Raw genomic sequence first — 19,838 nt, forward strand, 5'->3', positions numbered from 1 at the left:
CTGCCACCATCAAATAAGCCTTTTGATACATTTTCTTAGTTCAGATCAGTAGCTGTGTGCTTTCCAGTTAGCTTTCAGAAACATTTAAGTTCGGCAATACTGTTCCATTTGAAAATGCGGTCACTATAACGTTTTATAATGGGGGACTTGTTTTTCCTTTTCCTGTCCAGTTTACATCAGATAATCATGCCCCTTTTCGGAAAATCCTACAGATGCGCCCATGGCCCTCGTCACGAGTTCCAAGATGTATGTACAGGGATACAAGTGCTTCCACCTAACCTTAATGGTTAAAGCCCCCATTTTAAGGGACATACTAGCTTGTAGAGAGAGCTGGTGGATCTCTTTGATAATTGTAGACATATGGTCAGACCCTCTTAAACCTATTATTTCTAAGTTTGAAAGATTTACTTTTCAGCCATAATAGCAGTCAGGTCACACATACATTTCATGAAACAAATGAATGAAATTAAAATGTTAATTCAATAATCCCTACATGATTAACACTTAAAAAACACGTACTATTACAAATATGTATGCCCCAGTAAAGAGCTTGTATATCTAATGGTGGTAGTAAATGTCATCCTTCATCACTTTTCAAATTCAAAAAGGTAAACGTCAGTGTCACCTACAAAATAATTTTCAGCCCATAGTTTGACATACATTTCTTCATAAATGAATTATAAGACAGTAACTGCCCCCTAAAATAGTAAATGTAAAACACAGAGGTAATAGTAAAAACACAAATATGTGCCCAGTTGTTTCAGTTTGGTCGTACCATGCTCTATTTAGGTATTACCCACCTAAACAGTGTGTGGTTTCTCTGCCACTATGCAAAGGTTAAACCACAGGTGTACAGAGAAGGTCCAGAAGGGAAGGATCCATGCCAGACTTGGGCTATCTACATAAAATACATGTACAATTAATCTAAATGGAACTTGTTTATATAGGGATGGGCTATCCTGAAAATCTTTGGAGGTATGTTCAACACCCTTGGGTAAAGCATTCCTGACTGTGGATTCAGCCTTATTTGAGTTGGAAGCCAGCTGTGTCAGTCTGGTATCTTCCCTAAAGAGATGCAAATAATACACAGAGGTAAGGTTTCTTTGGAGGCCTCATCATCCGATCAGATACCAGAGAGCGAGTAATTGTGTTTAATTGTAGTTCCAATTTTTGGCCCTGCAGCCTAATGGAATTGATCCTAAGCAAAACTGCATTCAGAGAGATTTTAATTATGAGACACTATCATATCAAGATAATGCTGATAGATTATGCCTGTATGTATGTCTGTCTGCCCTCCCTGTTGGTCTGCCCTAGATAGCTCATTGGTGGCCTGTCTTAACTGTCTTTCTTGCCTTTCTTAATTGTCTTTCTTAGTAAAACTATCCTGGTGATAGCTCCCAAATCATATAAAAAATGTGTTTAATCAACTAAAGCTAGTTACAATGCTGACGAGATTTTTAAGGCATGCAATACATTGAAAGAGGTTATTTCTTTGTTAATGTTGTTGCCTCATCCTCTTTCAAGGCGTGAATGATTGAGTATTCAAATGTGCTTTGTGATAAGTCAACTGATTCCAGACAAAATAAAAAGATATGAGATATATTTGTACCTTCATCATCTACCAAAGCAGAAGAAGCTGAGCCTAGCACAATAATACATGCACTTACAAATACTTACACTTACTTATAAATCATTTAATACATTGTCTTCAAATTACTTACTGGAAACAATTTTGCTTATCTACTCTGGCTCACCTTTGGACCCTGTTTCTTCTGTGGTGTGGCATCTTTAAGCTATTATCCAATAGCAATCTATTTTGAATGAATGGAACAAGCTAATTCTTGAAGCAACAGTACCAAGAGTTTGGAAGCAGGAGTTGGTTGTCCCATTACTCAAGAAGCGAAATGTGGGCCCATAGTTCCTCAGTCATTTTCGACCAATCTCTTTTATTCAATTTCCTTTAACATTTTTGGAAAAGACTACTGTTAAGAAGCTTTCTCTTCTTCCGAAAACCTATGACATCTTGGGTGCTGCTCTGTTGGACTGACTATAGCTATAGCATCGGAACAGCATTGGTTTCCATGCTGGGTCATCTTTGAATTGTAGTAGACCAGGACTCGACATCGGCCCTGGTTGTGCTATATTTATCACCAGATTACGGTTTCCCATGAGCTAACGATAGTCAGGGTGCTGGAGGTAAGGATTCAGAGTTCTACTTTGGAGTGGTTATAATCTTATCTAAGAGATAAACCGCAGGCAGTTCACCTATTTCTGCATCGTTCAAAGCTCAAATAATTGTTCAAGGAATACTGTGAGGCTTCTCGCTGGATTCAACTTTGTCCGATTTGCATGTTTGAACCCTTGCACAACTTGTTCGCTCTTTTGGCTTCAGGTTTATGAACTGTCCAGACATCACACAGGCTCTAATTTTATTGGATAATAGCATCAACATCCCTGCCTTGATTTTCCAAAGTTGCCTGCTGACCTTAGCCAAGGAGATGACAGATAATTCCTTAAAATTGGATTCTGACAAGGTGAAAGTTCTGATAGTATCTGGTCAGAACAGCCCTACCTTCTCTTCCAGGCCCACAGCTTTAGGTCCAGTCCAGTCCCTACTCCCTATGGCTCGATTCCAACCTTTCTCTAAATGCTGAGGTCAAAAATGTTTCTTCTAACTATTGCCTTTTTTGAGCTTATCTCCCATCGCAAACTTGTCCACTGGTCCAGGCGACTATCCTCAGCCACCTTGACAAATATGATACATTTCGCTTCTTCTGCTTGCTAAAGCGTTTAGCAGACATTCAGAACGCTGCCGCAAGATTGGCTCACCAGCTTCCAGGCGCTATTCTTCCTCTGAAATTCCTTGCACTGGTTACATGTGACCAAACGGTCACTTTCAAGGCCATATGTATGATTTTTCGGGCCTATTATAAAATTACCCAATTTCCCTACAGCATAAGTTCCATCATTATAATCTGAGGTGTGCCCTTTGGACCACCAATTCCAATCTCCTGGTGGTCTCCAAGGTCAATAAATTCTGAATAGTTAGCTGAGCTTTCTCAGTAACAGAAGCGGAGGTTTGCAGTTGGCTGCCTCGGAGCATGTTTCATTTCTCAGCTCCTCCCATTCGGTAAGAGTGGTGCTTCACTTAGGAAAGCAGACTCATTTTGTTGTGCAATATTTCATTGCACATCATTGTATAAACTCCAAAGTGGTTAAAGCTCTGGGACGCCTTAATATGTAACAGAGTTCTTTGAAAGTGCCCATTACATTACAAATGCTATCTGCCTACCTGTCATTCTGCCTTGAATATCTGGCTGTATGTCTTAATTGTTTATCTTACCGTCTAACAGTTTTACCATAGATGCCCAAAGAAGGAAAGAGAAGGAAAACGGATGGTATTGTGCCTCTGAAATTCTGTGTTTGAAAAATCCAAACTGGGGAATTTGCCAGGGAATATTTTTGTTCAATTCAATAAAAAAATGTTTATTCGGCTAGAGGAGTATCAATAAAAGCATTTTATCACATAGCTATAAAATAAAATCGTACATAAACAAGCTTCTTATTATGAGCGATAAGAACAGTTTTCATTAAGAGCCCTCTTAATTTAAATCGTATCAAATCATTACGTGTTGTTTAAGAACTAATGTGCAAACTGTATCCATTTAAGTCACGTTAAACATAATGACAATATATAAAAATTAGTTCAATAAAACAACCTTCATAAAGTACATATTGCATTACGGGCGCGTACTGCAGTTTTTTAAAAAGTGCCTACACGAAAAATGTATTCATTGTTTTCTAATTTAAGAATTTCCATGTATGCTGTTTCTAAATGAATGGGCAAGACTTTTTCTAAAAACGGTATCAAAAATCGCTTTGCGTATTCTATATAAAAATTACAAAAAAATAAAAAGTGAAGTGTTTGTCTGCTCCGAGCATCACAGGGGCATGGTAAAGGATCTAAGGTAGCATTATACCCCTAAGGAAAACAAAGTGAAAATTTAACTGTGCCAGCTCTTAAGCGGAAGAGAAGTCCTCTCTCCAAGCGGCCCATTGGTTTTAAGAGGTAACTAGATGGCATGTGTGAGACATAGTCAATAGACATGGAGGTTGCCACAGGCTTTTTCAGAGCCTCCCTTTCGTGTCTTGCTTTCCTATAGTGTGCATATAAAGCCCCGCGGAGGAATTTTTTATTCATGCTATCTATTCAGTAGGATTTGAGAAAACCTGTACATGATTAATAGAACTAAGGCTCTCTCTCACGACAGCAAGCCACGGTATTTCCCTTCCCCTCTCACACTTGAGGCAATCTCTTATTATATCTCTAGTGAGGAATGCTGCTGGGTTTTTCCAGATTGATAACCAAAATATGGCAGGGCGGGCCTTTATATAATCCTCTATATAGTGTAAGTTCAGTTCACTGTGGCAAACATATTGTGATGTGGAGATGGGTGCTCCCAAGAGTTTCTGACAAAATCTGTTTTCTTCACGCTGGTTAGTATTACTTTTTGTGAAGCCCCAAACCCCTGCACCTTATGTTGCTGTTGGAATACACTGCATTTTATAGATTTTCATAATTGCTAAAGTTACCCCTGTCCTTTTGAGCTGCGGGAGGCCAAGAATTGAATTAATAGCTTTTGAAAACGTATTCCTGCTATATACCACATGGTCAACCCAGGAACCATTAGCAGCGAAGACTAGCCCCAAGTAGGGAAAAGTGTGTACTATCAGAGAAATATGTAAATCATTATTGTATTAAATAAAAAGCAAAGGGACCAAAACACACTCCTGCCTGACCCCTCTGCCGACAATGATGTCGTTTGAAACCTCCCCACCCTTATTAATCCTCACCCGGGCTTTCAGGTCCTTGTGCAAGTAAGCTAAGAAATGAACTAAAACCTCATCCAAACCATATTCTAAAAGAATAGACCATAAACATGACTTATTAACAAAATCAAAGGCTGAGGCAAGATCCATAAAAGCCAGATATAGCTGGGATTTTTGGGCGACATTATACCTCCCAATAATTAAGTTAAGATTTAGGCACAGTTCGATTGTGCCTATTTTACTTCTAAATCCTAACTGGCATGGTTGTAAGATGCAATCCTCCTCAGCCCAAGTTTTTATCTTATTTTATAAAATCCTCCCTAAGATTTTCATTGTGTTATCTATCAGGGAAACATTTAATAAAAGCGGAGCCCAGAACTCAGGTTTATGCTTAACTAAATCAATAGGCAACTCATCGGGTCCGGGAGCTTTGTTTCCAAACTTTGTTGAATAGCGTCTTCAACTTTGAGTAGAGATTTTGGAATCAAAGAAGGGACCTGTTGCCCTGCCAGGACCTCATCATTAGGTATTGGTGCTGAGTAAATCATGGAAAAATTTACTTCCCATACCTCGCTAGTTTATCGGGGTCAGTGGTTGTCCCATGGATCTCATGTCTGTAACTGCTGGCCAAAAACTATTCCCACTCTTTAATGTGGCAGCCTGTGCAAGTACATCGCAGCGTTCATTCACAAGTTCTTCCTTCCTACATGAAGTAGCTCCCTTGTACTTTTTCCTTAAAATTTTTATAAGAAAAGTATTTCTGGGGTTTGTTGAGAGTGCCTTACGAAGCTATTTATTAATTAATGAACAGTCACCTTTAAACCATCTCGGTCCATGTTGTACTTCCAAGATCGGTTTAGATAATATGAATTTATTGCCCTCACATAATTTTGAAAAGGCACCAATTACCTTGGGATTAAAGTCTTGTAGTGACAGACACAAGTCAATAAGTCTCGGATGGTCCCTTATCATCTCAGAAAAGAAATTGATATTATTGACTCCTCGCCAAGCTAATCTTAGGATGTCTGCAGAGGGGGTCAAGTTCCTGGCGCCACACTCAATATTATATGTTGGCTTAGGGGAAATTTGCAATGCTATTTTATTAGGATTGTGGCCCATGGGTGGTCGGGACAACCTCAGCTTTCATTAAACAATCCTCGAGAATAGGAGAAATAAAAACATAATCTATAGCAGAGGCACTACCCCTACCTCTTAATGTTGGTCCAGGGAGGTTATTATTATTAGTTGTAGCGGCGATTTCCATCACGTTGATTAAGATATGATTAAGTAGATGGTCCAATAATTCAACACCCCTATTACATGGGTGCACCTTAATACTGTGTTCTGTGATTGGAGTGGTTTCCCTAGGGATCTTAGCATTAAAGTCACCCCGCGCCAAATCCCAACTGTTATCCATTATGAGGTTGTAATGTTGCAGTAAAATCAAACAGATTATTAAATATACATTGGGTACAGAATGAAAATCGTTGTTATAAAAATTAATTAAACATATGGATACACCCCTTCTATATAATAATGCTTGAAATATGTCATTGTTTGTGTCTAAAACCTTGACACTACCTCCTGCAGCAATGTTAACCCAAATTGAAAGACCGCCAGATGGTCGACCCAGTTTCGGAGCTAGGGCGAGAGTATTAAAACATTCAAACCCTTTGATATGTAAGTCTTTCGTGGCCCATGTCTCCTGAAACATAAGAATGTCCTGCTCATGTACAATGTCTAGCCAATCTGGAAGGGTTATTTTTTACTCTAAACCAGCGACATTCCAATTTAGAATGTTTAAATTTAAATCATTAATTACTTTATTTAACGTGTCATGTTCATCTAGCTCTGAGGAATACAAATGAGCATTCATTGGAAGAGTGGATTTGTTGGTTACTGATGATGACGTCAGTCAATCCTGGGTATCCAAATCAGAAAGTGCTAAAAACCTATTGCGAATGACAGGATAGGGAACTTCTTTTATCAAGGGCCCAGGAATCAGTTTATAAAAATAGCATAGTTGATAGTAAGATCCTCCTTTGCCTTCAATAGTGATCTGACCATAGACGGTCTGCAAAAGTTGATCACTATGCAATTCCCCTCTTATGTTCTTTGGTGATGCGCCAACCCACCCGAATCTACGTACCATAATGATGTTATTCATGTCAGACACCTTAAACCTCCTATGTTTGGATAGCCAGTCCACACATTTATTTTGCAATTGATCCCATGTCTCCCCCTGGTCTTTCGTAAGGGTCAGTACCCCTGCCAGCACCAAGACATAGGGGCATGCAGCTGGTGGCAATCCTAAAACCTCTGTGTTGGGCTCGGATATTCCCTTTCTCAGGGGATCAGGTGAGCTACTATTCAAACTGCCTAGCTTTGGATTCACAAGAGTTAGGCTGGTCACTGATTCAGGCTGACGGGTGGCGGACAAATTTTGAACAATTCTAGGTGTGTTTCATACACTATTAAGGGCAAGAGGGTTTACTGACACAACATTAAGCTTTGGCAAATAGCACTCCTTAACTTTGGTACGTGTTATGCATGAACTTTCAATTAAAGGACCAGTAGACAAGATTGGAGTTGGAAATCAATGAATCAGAACAAGGACCAGCATCAATTAGCGACATTGGAATAGAACCCTCCCCTGTAATGGCAGCAGTCTGATTAGTCTCTTGTTGTTGGCTCATCTTGTTCATCATAGTGTCCAGATGATCTAAATTCTCCCAAAAGGGGGTACAATTCTTGTCTATCAGATCCTTGATTCATGAGAAAACAGTGTCAACAATAGTGTCAATAAACGTATCCCCAAAGCCACTATGTTCATGTTTAGAAGGTGTAGCCTCAGTCTGCGTACTCGCAGTGCTAATTGGTGCAACCTCTGGAATACGAACATTCTGGGGAGACTGTATCCACGAGCTCTAGACAGTATGCAAAGAACTAGAGCGAGTAGGTTGCTTCCTTTTAGAACTGGGGGGCTTCCCAGGCTTCCTTTTAAGCTTGGCTACTGAGACTGCAGCTGGCGCTAGTGTGTGCACAATTAACTATGGCTCAGTCATATCAACTCCCTTGGGGCTCCCACTAGAAGGAGCTATATTGTTAGAACTAGGTCCCGGGGACGTCAGTGTGCACAAAGCAATTATAGGCATATAGGTGACTGCGGGTCGAGAAACAAAATCAGCTGGAGCCCCTCCTGTTGAGCTGCTTGGTGGTACCTTGCTTCCCAGGGATAAACGTTGCTCAGTTAGTTCGATTTCACTGGGGACAATACTAACGACCCTTACTAACATACTATTAATGCAAGTAGTAGCAGGTAGCAGAGGCAGTGTCCCTGTACGTTTCCCCATAATTGAAGCGTTATATTGGCCCGAGATAATATAAAGGACACTCACCTCAATTTGCCTCAGTCACATAGTCGCTCTGTTGTTGGAAATGAAAGAGGTGGGCCCAGCCCTGCCTCTTCCTGGCACTGACGGCGCAGACTAGCAGGCCCTTGACCCCTCAGACTCTTATGCGCTTCCAGGCTGGGGCAAATGACCAGCAGCGCCTTCTGGCGCTTGGGCTGCTGGTTAGGGTAGTCCCCCGGTGTTTTTTCGCAAGGAAAACAGGCCCTCTTCACGCAGGTGTGGCAGGACACAAGTCTGGGCTTTAACCTGCTCTAGCAGGGGGAGATCTTGGGGATGGTATATGAGGTGGGTACCCAATGGCTCGTTGTATGTGAGTAATAAGTAATAAAAAAATAAAAAATAAAGAGGAAGGTTAATCTGACCTACTGGTGGCCATGTTTAGGGTGGATAGGATTAAAAAATACAGGGGAGTTATTCAACCCTTTTTAGGAATCTCGGTACGTTGCAGCCGCATTTATGTGACTTTGGGGCTAGAGTGCGCTTTCATCAGGAGCCTCCCTCTCTAATAGCACACCACTTAGGCTGTTCGTTGTGCTTTAAATCTTTGGACATACCTAACTAAATACTCTAGTATTTCTTATTCACTCATATATGCACGTTTGAAGAAAATCATTCACCTTCCTTTCTGTTCATAGAAGAGGAGAATACTTAAAATCGCTTTCTCCTCTGATTCAGCCTCAGTGGCAGAAAATGTTCCTCTTTGAAACTTTGTTGGTATAGTTCTATTGGAGGCCATGCACTCAGGTTTCCTCCCATTCATACCTGTGTTTCGTTTTTTGGTTTTTTTTTTTAAACAATTTTTATTATTTTTTAGTGTAAGAAACATACACGTTGACATTCAATATGACCATATTGCTATGCATTTTTAGATATACAGGTGTGTACATACGGCGAATCTAATAACATCATCATGCGTGATATAGCACAGTTCACTCTATCTGGGTCATTAGCCCCCTCGTTCTCATTTTATTCTCCATCCTCCTCCTCATCGGAGCTGTGTTTCGTTTTTGACAGACACTGTTACCTTCTTGTCCCACTGTTAGTCTGTCTTGCTAAACTGTTTGTCTTTTTTTTTTGTTTTTGTTGCTGTATCTTGATCTGTCTTACTATGTTTCTGTTGGCCTTACATACTCTTATCATTTACTCACTTACCTTGTGTGTGTACCTTTAGTGTCTCTGTTTGTGTGCCTGCTTCACCTGTTTCTGTCTCGTTGGATTGCTGTTCTTAGTGTACTGACAGCACACCAGCAACATATCTTAGTTCATTGGTTTCACTGGGATTGCCAAATTTAGTGAATGGGAAATTAAACTAATTGAACAATGGTCAAACGCATACAAATACAAGCAGAAAATGTACTGTTCACTGGCCAAGTAAAAAAAGCAAACCACATGACAACATTAAAATATAGCAACCATATAATGCCACATAAAAGTGTATTAAGCAATGCATGTTTAACCAAACCTCACTGCTAATGGAATGTCAACAGATTATAGTTCCTCATCTTTATGATTGCCCTGTCAGTCCGCTTGTTCTTTGCATTTCTGTAACTAATTATACTTCCCACATGTGTGAATTTTGGTGGTGCGGATGTTGGGGTTATATGCGTGCTTTAAGCTTCAATTGCATCTTTTCATGTTGTGTAATCTTGCTTCCTATTCTTAGTGAAAAGGACATATCCGAATTCTGTACATCTTCAAGAGTGGGCGGGACTATGATCAATGAGCTAATTAGGACACAAAAGTCGTGTTGAGCACTGATTGGTTGGTAGGTCAAGATATCAATTAACAGGACTGGGTAATCCTGGCATTTGATATGCAGGTCTGTCAGGGAATCTCTGTTTGCTCAGTTTAGCTCTGGCCACGGTAGCCTAAGCTTTGTAACCATGCCGAATTACTCTAATGCCAATGTGGTGTCTTTTGTCTGCAGGTGCCCAATGTGTACCCTCCGCCACCTCCCTATGGGTGCCAACCCCCATCCGTGAGTATATCTCCTTTGGGCATAACGTTTAAAAATATACACAACTTTTGTAGTATTTGCATTATCCAATCACTGGGAGTCAACGTAATGTTTCCACAAGCTGCTATATTCAGGTAAAAAGCTATTGTCCCTTTCATATTCTCTTGAACACACTGTCTTACATATACCCCTGGAATGGTCCTGCCTGTGTTGTTTTTGTACCTTCTCCCATAACAGATCTTTTGCCCCCAACTTCTTCTCTCTGGCACTATCATTCCATTAAATATCCTACATTCCTGTATATATATTTAGACCTCATGGTATACTTTCAGATTGAGAAACATTAAATCCAACTGCTGCCACCCATGTTTTTCCATTTACTTTGTCACCGTGGTGTATCTTCATTTTGTTCAAAAATGGATGTGCTTACCCATTTGTTACTACCTAAGGTCCAGAGTTTGCGCCGCACATGATAATCATGTTTGTGCCCAGGATGTCCAGAATCTGAAATATATCTGATCTTACGTGTGGGTCTCCACATTGTCCAGTGTCTATCCCATATTTGACAACCACCTATGACACAATGCAGCAGTAGTTCATTGATGATCACACGTGTGACTTCATACCATCCAGTGTTGTCCATGTATGAGCACCAGTGTTTGTCTCTGTAGTGTCCAGTTTCTGACCCATGTGTGATCAGCCATGTGTGCTTCTCTGCTACCTAGGAGCCTGTGGACATTACCCAGATGGACTGAGCTGAAATGGTGCTCTCACCTAATGTGCACAATGTACCTTATGGTGTGTCATTCTGCCTCAGATTCCGGTGCTACTCAAACATTAAGTGGATTCATGTATGGGGTTCTCCATCCTCCAATAGAGGAACAAGAGAAAACACCATTACCAGAAAGAGCCAAGCTATGTATTTGCAACATGTATGACAGGCTTGCACATTTCATATCTATATACACTATCTGTGACATAAAATAATTGACAAATAAAACAGTCACTATTGGAGCTACATGTGGTGCTTTGGTGTCATTTGAGGATATACATGTTTGATTTATGAAGGACCTGGTGGCACATTAATGATACAATGTGAATTCTATATGTACCTGATATATACTTCTATTTAATTAATGTTCATCACAACTAAAGTGTAATTTTGAGTAGTCTAGGACCATTGTTTTCTATACCAAACATTACCCTGGTCGGTGGACTTTTGTGGGTCACCCCATTATATCATAATGAAGAACCGCAGGATTGTCATCAACAGGAAATCAACATGACCGCCCAAGTCAGCGACTTGATTGCATCATGCTGCCATTCCCAAAAATGCTAAGGAAGCTTTTTAAATGGCTCCCAATCAGCACCTGGAAAACCATCATTCACATCCTTGTCACATGCAAGCTTGTCTACGGGACCACTCTCTATGCCAGGATCAACCGAAAAATTAGAAGATGGGGTACAGGCAATTCAGAACTTGGCAAACAGCATCACTCTCAACTTCACACGCGACAATCACAGCACACCACACCTGAAAGAGCTCCACTGGCTCTCCACACACAAATGATCATAATTGAAACCCTTCACCCACACTTTCAGGGCACTGTATAATACTGCCCAGCATACTTCAGCTATTGCATCTGCTTTCACAGACCTTCTAGATGGGATACAGCCTTTCCCACACAGTCTTTGCCACTCATATGCTTTTACTATGCTTGCCTTTACCACCCAAGGTAAGTATAGTTAAGGTAATTATATATATTAGTGTTTAGGTGGGTATTGGTATAGGATGGTAATGGTATGTTTAGGGTTGAGGGTTGGGTACATCACATAATAGTTATGGCTTGATTTAGAGTTTGGCAGATGGGTTACTTTATAACAGACATAACGGATAGTACTTCCTCCTTATTATAAGCACAAAATGAGATAATGGAATTGTAATAAGGTGAAGAGGATATCCGTTATGTTTGTGAAGGAGTACCCATCTGCCAAATTCTAAACAAGGTTATTAATCTCCTCTAGCTCATTTGTTAAACTCAACCATCTGCATGAACTTATGTACCCCCCACTAATGATTACACCCAACTACTATTAATCAAACATAGAAACATGAAATAAAGGCACTGTGTACTTGAGGGCACAGACCTAATTCCAATATTAGTAAGTAATAACCACTGTATGAACCACTAACTGTGGGTTTGCCAGAGCAGTGTGCTTCCATGCATAACACATTTCAATGCCTCGCCATGGGTAGTAAGCAATTTCTATATTAATGCATTTGCTATGCAATACAATATGGTAACATCTGTGTAATGGTTGGTGAGTTAGTACTCTAAAAGATACCAGAAACGCGCTTCAAAACCCATCAGGGGCAACAGGTGTTATATGAATGCATTTAATGTTTTTAAAAGAAAGAAGTCCCAATTCAATGGACAGTAAAGGATATGCCCAAATAACGTATTACTAATAGGGGTATATTGCTTAAAACAGCATGCCATAAAGTGGGCGGGAAAGGCAAAGTTACAGAATGGTGTATTCAAGTTCTAACAGTATCACAATAGGGACAATTATAGATTTTCACAAGCAACAGACAATGTTTCAGACTATAATGATAATCAACAACAATACATGTTTGGTAAAACTCTGTTATAAGATTTATTTACATAGTCAATTTATAATTCATTATTCAAATAACAATATTAAAAACATATCACATTAGACATTTTAATAAAAATTACAGAATAAAAGACAAAAAGAATCAAAAAAAGTCGACGCAGCGTTTCGGTTTTCTTTTAGTACACCTTCCTCAGGACTGATTCTTGTTCCAGATGGAGTTCATATCTCTACTGGAGAGTGCTGATTAGAAAGAGTTTCTATAGGCCTTTGGATGATTGACCAATCACAGGTTGCTGTACTCAATTTGCAAAGTGTGATGTCTCTCACGGATAAGGAGTTATGTCACTGTTTCATTTGATGTCATCTACATCTATAGGTAACCATCAGGAAATGTCTGTGTCTACGATGTATTCTTGCTGGATTAGTCTGCCAGGAGGAGCCTTCCTTTTGATATATATCGATTGAAGGATAAGAGGACAGGCTGCCAGGATATAGGAGCAGGGAGGCCGATTCGTAGTAAGAAGGCAACCGACAAACCTAAGAGGCCAGCCCTAGTTTGTCATTCGGTTATCTGCAAAAAACGGACCTAATTGAAAGCGGCTCGAGACTGCAGTGACTCTCCACCAAGCACATATGGAAAACTACCGACAACAGTGGTCATAAAACCGGTGGCTCCACCTGGCAGACTAATCCAGCAAGAATACATCGTAGACACAGACATTTCCTGATGGTTACCTATAGATGTAGATGACATCAAATGAAACAGTGACATAACTCCTTATCCGTGAGAGACATCACACTTTGCAAATTGAGTACAGCAACCTGTGATTAGTCAATCATCCAAAGGCCTATAGAAACTCTTTCTAATCAGCACTCTCCAGTAGAGATATGAACTCCATCTGGAACAAGAATCAGTCCTGAGGAAGGTGTACTAAAAGAAAACCGAAACGCCGCGTCGACTTTTTTGATTCTTTTTGTCTTTTATTCTGTAATTTTTATTAAAATGTCTAATGTGATATGTTTTTTATATTGTTATTTGAATAATGAATTATAAATTGACTATGTAAATAAATCTTATAACAGAGTTTTACCAAACATGTATTGTTGTTGATTATCATTATAGTCTGAAACATTGTCTGTTACTTGTGAAAATCTATAATTGTCCCTATTGTGATACTGTTAGAACTTGAATACACCATTTTGTAACTTTGCCTTTCCCGCCCACTTTATGGCATGCTGTTTTAAGCAATATACCCCTATTAGTAATACGTTATTTGGGCATATCCTTTACTGTCCATTGAATTGGGACTTCTTTCTTTTAAAAACATTATCTTCCCCCCAGTCCCTTACAAGTCTGTGTGGGACCCTCCTTTTCTTTTAAAGTTATATGAATGCAAACCTTTCTTCCCCTTCTATCCCTCCGCTATGCTTCTCACTCCAAATAACGGACGAACATCCACCACTCAAATTACTTTCATATTTCACCATACTAATTCACCACTAATCCATAATGGGTCTCGGAGTAGCATACTACTTGCCAAAAAAAAGCGCTTCGACACTTCATCAGGGGTAACAAACACTACATAAATACAACCTTTTTTTCCTCTTCTATCCTTCTGCTATCCTTCCGAATCCAAATAACTGACTAACCTATCCACCACTTAAATTACTTTCATATTTCACTATATTAATTCAACACTAATCCTTTATGGGTCCTGGAGTAGCGTGCTACTTGCTGAAAAAGGGCTTTGACGCCTCGTCAGAGGTAGTAAGTGCTATATAAATGCAATTGCAATACAATACAATACAATAATAAAAATGTTCCTCTCCTAGTGCCTCTCACCTTGGCAAGTTCCCTGTAAGGGTGTCTTAGTCCTTAGCATAAGTTATTACACACTCTAGGATGTTTCCTTCCAGATTAGTCTTCTCTAAATGTGTTACACACCTAGAACTCAAGTATACATTTTGTCCCTTTATGTACTACCACCTGTTTGACACTGTCAAACGTTCCTGTACAAGAAAGATAATCTTCAACTGTCTTGTACCACTGACTCTGTGATTGTCAGACTAAATCCTGCAGACATTCCTTCTGGTTGAAAATAATGAGTGAAAATATCTCAGTTAAGGGCAGGGATAATGTCTTATGCTTGGTTCCCAATGATCATAATAATGACTAATGGTAATACCTACCACACTATAACTTATGTTTTTTTATTTAAGATGCAAATACTGAGTTGGCTGTACTAATATTCAGCCTATGGCCTATAGGTCAGTGAAGTTGTATGCAACTCAGTAAGCACTCTCACCTGTTTCTGTACCCAATCAAGTAGAGCATTTTAGAGATGAGCAGAAAAAAACATGGCCAGCATGACAGTGAATGCTGAAAGTATTTAAGGACACTCCTTAGAGAGGAGCAGCAATAATCGTAGAAAATGTTAATAGTGGCCACTAATATTCAAAACAATATCTCTGTAATAGACAATAATCAGGGAAAAACATTTATGATGCTCATAAATGGACATGGATAATATTTGAAATTTCAGAAATGATCAGAGACAGTCAGGCACACACATCTATGAGGCAACAATCATCAGGGATGAGCACACATTTGTAGTAAGCGCCAACAGTTGTTATCACCGTCTAAAATCAATACAATATTTGTGCTAGCCAGCAGCAAAAAGGTTTATTATATGTGATAGCCACAATATTTGATGACCGTGTTTCTCTGGACAGAAATGAATCAAATTTGTCAAAGCCAAAAATAATTTGCAATTGTCTCTATTGATGTCCTTGGTAATTTAAAACACTGTCTATGAAGATCAAAAATGATAAGGAACAAGGGACCTAATGGACCAAAAGTGCATTTGGTAAAAATGGTCACGATTTGTGCACCAACATCTATAGAAGGCATTTGTATTTTGCCAACCGGCCTTGGTACTAATAGGTCAGTTTGCAAAATACAGAATCGTAATGCATCGCAATTCGACCTATCTCATTAATATTAATGATGTAGGCCGCAAATTGTGACCCACTGTGATTGGCTACAATCTATGGGATGGAGGCCTGCTGGGGTCATCAGACTACCATGTCTGTGATTGCTTTTAAATAAATAAATCTTTTCTATTTTTAAATGCATCCTATTATTCTAAATGGAAAATAGGATACACATAAAATAAAAGTTTACAATATACGTTTTAGGCGTGTGCAGTGGTCCACTGAACCACTGCCTGCTCTTAAAAAGTGTTTTAATGAACATTCACAAAGGGGAAGGGATGCTTTTGGGACCCTTTCCTGTTGGCGAATGGGTTACCACCTTCTTTGAGGTGGTGGTAAAATATTAATGTTGTGTGTCCAAATTTCAGCCACAAAGCATTAATAATGGCCCTTTTTGTAGGGTTATCCCCAAATATTTTGCTTCTTCCTCCTAATTTTTCCTAACCTGTTTGTGTTGGTTTTATGACTCTTGGCCCTTTACCACTTGTGATCAGTGCTAAAGTGCATATGCTTTCCCTGTAAATTATGTTATGGATTGGGGATTCCATGATGGGCTATTTGATTTACTGGTAAGTCCCTAGTAAAGTGTACAAGGTGTGCCAGGGCCTGGAAACCAAATGCTACTAGTGGACCTGCAGCACTGGTTGTGCCACCCACACAAGCAGCCCTGCAAAGGGTTCCCAGACCTGCCACTGCAGTGTCTGTGCGCAGTTTGTAGCTGCCATGTCGACCTGGCAAGTGCACCCACTGCGAGGTCCTAATCTTCCCTTTTCTTTCATGTTAGTCACCCCTAAGGTAGGCCCAAGGTACCCCTGTGGGCAGGGTGCTGTGTATGTTAACCGCATGCGCGCTGCGGCGATTTTCGCGCTACGCAGTTTTTTTCAAAAAGCCGCGTTACATGACGAGCTCAGCTCGTCATCAGCGTGCGAGCGGCGCAACTGATGACGAGCTGAGCTCGTCATCAGCGCCGAAGGGGTAAAAGGTAGGACATGCACCGGTGTGTGTGACATGTCCTGGTAGTGAATTACAGTATATTTTGTTTTTCACTATGGAAATGCTATCTGTCCCATAGGATAGAATGGGAGTTTGCTTATAACATCGTATATGCATGCCTTCCATTGGGACAAGAAAGGTCAATGGAGTTTAGTATGGCTGGACACAGGATGTAAAAATGCATCTTTTAGTAAAGATGATTTTTATGTTCTGTGTTGGAAAATACCACTTTTAGACAGTAGGTATTTTCTTGCTTAGCCATCCTGTGTGCCTCTGCTGCTTTGTGGATTCCCTGTCTGGCTTTAGAGGAGTGACAGAGGCTGAGGATGTGCATTCACGGGAGACAGCCCCTGGGGTTGTTGAGGTGTGTCCTGCCTTTCCTGTATGAGTCAGGGCTCGGCTGAATAGACCTGGGCTGCATTTAGATCATTGCAAACACAACAGTGATGGACAGAATGTGGATCAATGTCACACATTCACCCCAGTCCAAAGATCTGGGCCCAAATCCATTGTTTTTCCACTCCACACCACCCTGGGTTAGACAATGGCGATATGCAAATCAGCGCTGACCCTGTGCCCCATGGGAACAGTCCAGTCCGAACTACCACAGCCATGTCCTTCCCAGAACGGAAACAAGCATCCGAGGACCGGCCCGGTTTCGAGGTAACACCTCTCATCAGCCCGGCTAGCTTGATTCCAGTGGTGTGGAGTGCCTGGGACTCACGTCTGAGCATCCCCAGTACACTTAGAGCGGTAATTGCAAACACAACAGTGATGGACAGAATGTGGTCAGCGCTGATTTGCATATCGCCATTGTCTAACCCAGGGTGGTGTGGAGTGGAAAAACGATGGATTTGGGCCCAGATCTTTGGACTGGGGTGAATGTGTGACATTGATCCACATTCTGTCCATCACTGTTGTGTTTGCAGTTACCGCTCTAAGTGTACTGGGGATGCTCAGACGTGAGTCCCAGGCAATCCACACCACTGGAATCAAGCTAGCCGGGCTGATGAGAGGTGTTACCTCGAAACCGGGCCGGTCCTCGGATGCTTGTTTCCGTTCTGGGAAGGACATGGCTTTTGTAGTTCGGACTGGACTGTTCCCATGGGGCACAGGGTCAGCGCTGATTTGCATATCGCCATTGTCTAACCCAGGGTGGTGTGGAGTGGAAAAACGATGGATTTGGGCCCAGATCTTTGGACTGGGGTGAATGTGTGACATTGATCCACATTCTGTCCATCACTGTTGTGTTTGCAGTTACCGCTCTAAGTGTACTGGGGATGCTCAGACGTGAGTCCCAGGCACTCCACACCACTGGAATCAAGCTAGCCGGGCTGATGAGAGGTGTTACCCGAAACCGGGCCGGTCCTCGGATGCTTGTTTCCGTTCTGGGAAGGACATGGCTTTTGTAGTTCGGACTGGACTGTTCCCATGGGGCACAGGGTCAGCGCTGATTTGCATATCGCCATTGTCTAACCCAGGGTTGTGTGGAGTGGAAAAGCGATGGATTTGGGCCCAGATCTTTGGACTGGGGTGAATGTGTGACATTGATCCACATTCTGTCCATCACTGTTGTGTTTGCAGTTACCGCATTTAGATCATTGGCAGGAGATTCCCTTGCACCTGAATGGGCCTGGTCTGCCATACGCAGTGCTATCTCCATCTCCTGCTGGGAAGCTGGGCCAGAGAGGACAGAACTGGTTTGGACTGAGCATGGAGCCTCTCTGCCTGAGAGAACAAAGGAAAATGATGTATAAATATTGGGGCCCAGGCCCCAGAAATTTGGATTACTATTGAACTAAGGAACCTGCCAGAATGAAGGGCTGGAAAAGCTGTCAGGTGGAACTGCCTTTTTGCTGCATGCTTTGCTCTGTTGGCCTGCTGCTTCTGTCTTGGGCAGGGAAAAGACTGGGTTTTACTTTCATCATCCTGCTGTCAGAGTTTTCGCCTAGAGCTTGCCTCCTGGTGGAAGTCTCAGGGATATCAAAGACTTAATGAGAAGCTGTGAGAAGTAACTACCACTTTGCTGAGTGCTTTGTTGTTGTTTTTTTGTTTGTTTTTTTCATTTCAATTCACAGAATTTTATATAGCACGAACTTGACCTGGTTTCGGGTATCAGAGCGCTTTACATAGCACCAGTTGTGTTACATGAGGACACATTAATTTTTGTTAGGCACGGGAGATTAAGTGATTTGCCCAGAATCACAGGATGTTCAGCGTCATTGCCGAGACTCGAACCCAGTTCCCCAGGCTCAAGGTCGACCACCCTAGCCGTTAGGCCAAATCTTCTCAGAGGCTGCTTCTGTCCTGGGCAGTGAAAGGACTGGATTAAACTTTCTGCAACTTCCTTTTTGTGAATTTCTCCAAGGGCTTGAAGTAGAGCTTGTACCCTGTTGAAGAAGTCTCAGGAACTGTAAAGACTTCAGGTTCATCTGCTACCAGCACTGGGTCCTGTGTGTTTTGTGCTGCAAACGGAAGAAAAGCAACCTGACGCTGGCAACGATGCCGCTGCCGACTCCGTGTCCTGAAGGCACTGCAGAGGTCACCACCACACTTAGCACTTCAGCCGTTGTCTCACCGCCGATGATGCCTGCTGCCGCCACCAAGCCGCTGCTTCCACCATACCTGTGGGCACCGCATTTGACACTGCCTCACTTCACGCCACCGACCTGGTATCCACGAAGCCGCCGCTCCATGGCAACATCGACACCGCTGCTTGCACCATGGTTTTAGGTCACCGCTCGTAAGTTACACAACGCACCATCCTCATCCCGCACCAGAGCCTTGGCCTGCCGACGCTGGCGCTATCGTCTCCAGTTCGTCAGTCTATGACAGCCCTACAGCAATGATAATGCCGCTGCTTGCACCGTGACCTGCCAGCATCGCGACGAGCACCACATCACTGCGCACCGCAGCCCTGGTTTCACCGATGTTGCTGGATGACCCTCTCCGAGCCGCTGCCTGCCCCGTGACCTGTTGGCACCGCACTGCTGCACTTCGCACCGCAGCCCCAATGCCAGCCGACACCAGCA

At 41.6% G+C, this 19,838-nt stretch overlaps 1 protein-coding gene across 2 annotated transcripts in view; it reads left to right on the top strand.

The window, feature by feature from the left end:
* LOC144781885 (galectin-4-like) overlaps nucleotides 1-19,838 on the top strand; it is a 297,786-nt gene that overhangs the window by 213,627 nt on the left and 64,321 nt on the right. For both annotated transcript variants that reach the window (XM_078660936.1, XM_078660937.1), the window contains exon 5: nucleotides 10,171-10,221. In XM_078660936.1, the coding sequence (XP_078517062.1) occupies nucleotides 10,171-10,221 (51 nt within the window). The remainder of the gene's footprint in view (nucleotides 1-10,170; nucleotides 10,222-19,838) is intronic.

This window comes from Lissotriton helveticus, chromosome 9, assembly GCF_964261635.1.
Source record: "Lissotriton helveticus chromosome 9, aLisHel1.1, whole genome shotgun sequence".
In the NCBI taxonomy this organism is placed as follows: Eukaryota; Metazoa; Chordata; class Amphibia; order Caudata; family Salamandridae; genus Lissotriton; species Lissotriton helveticus.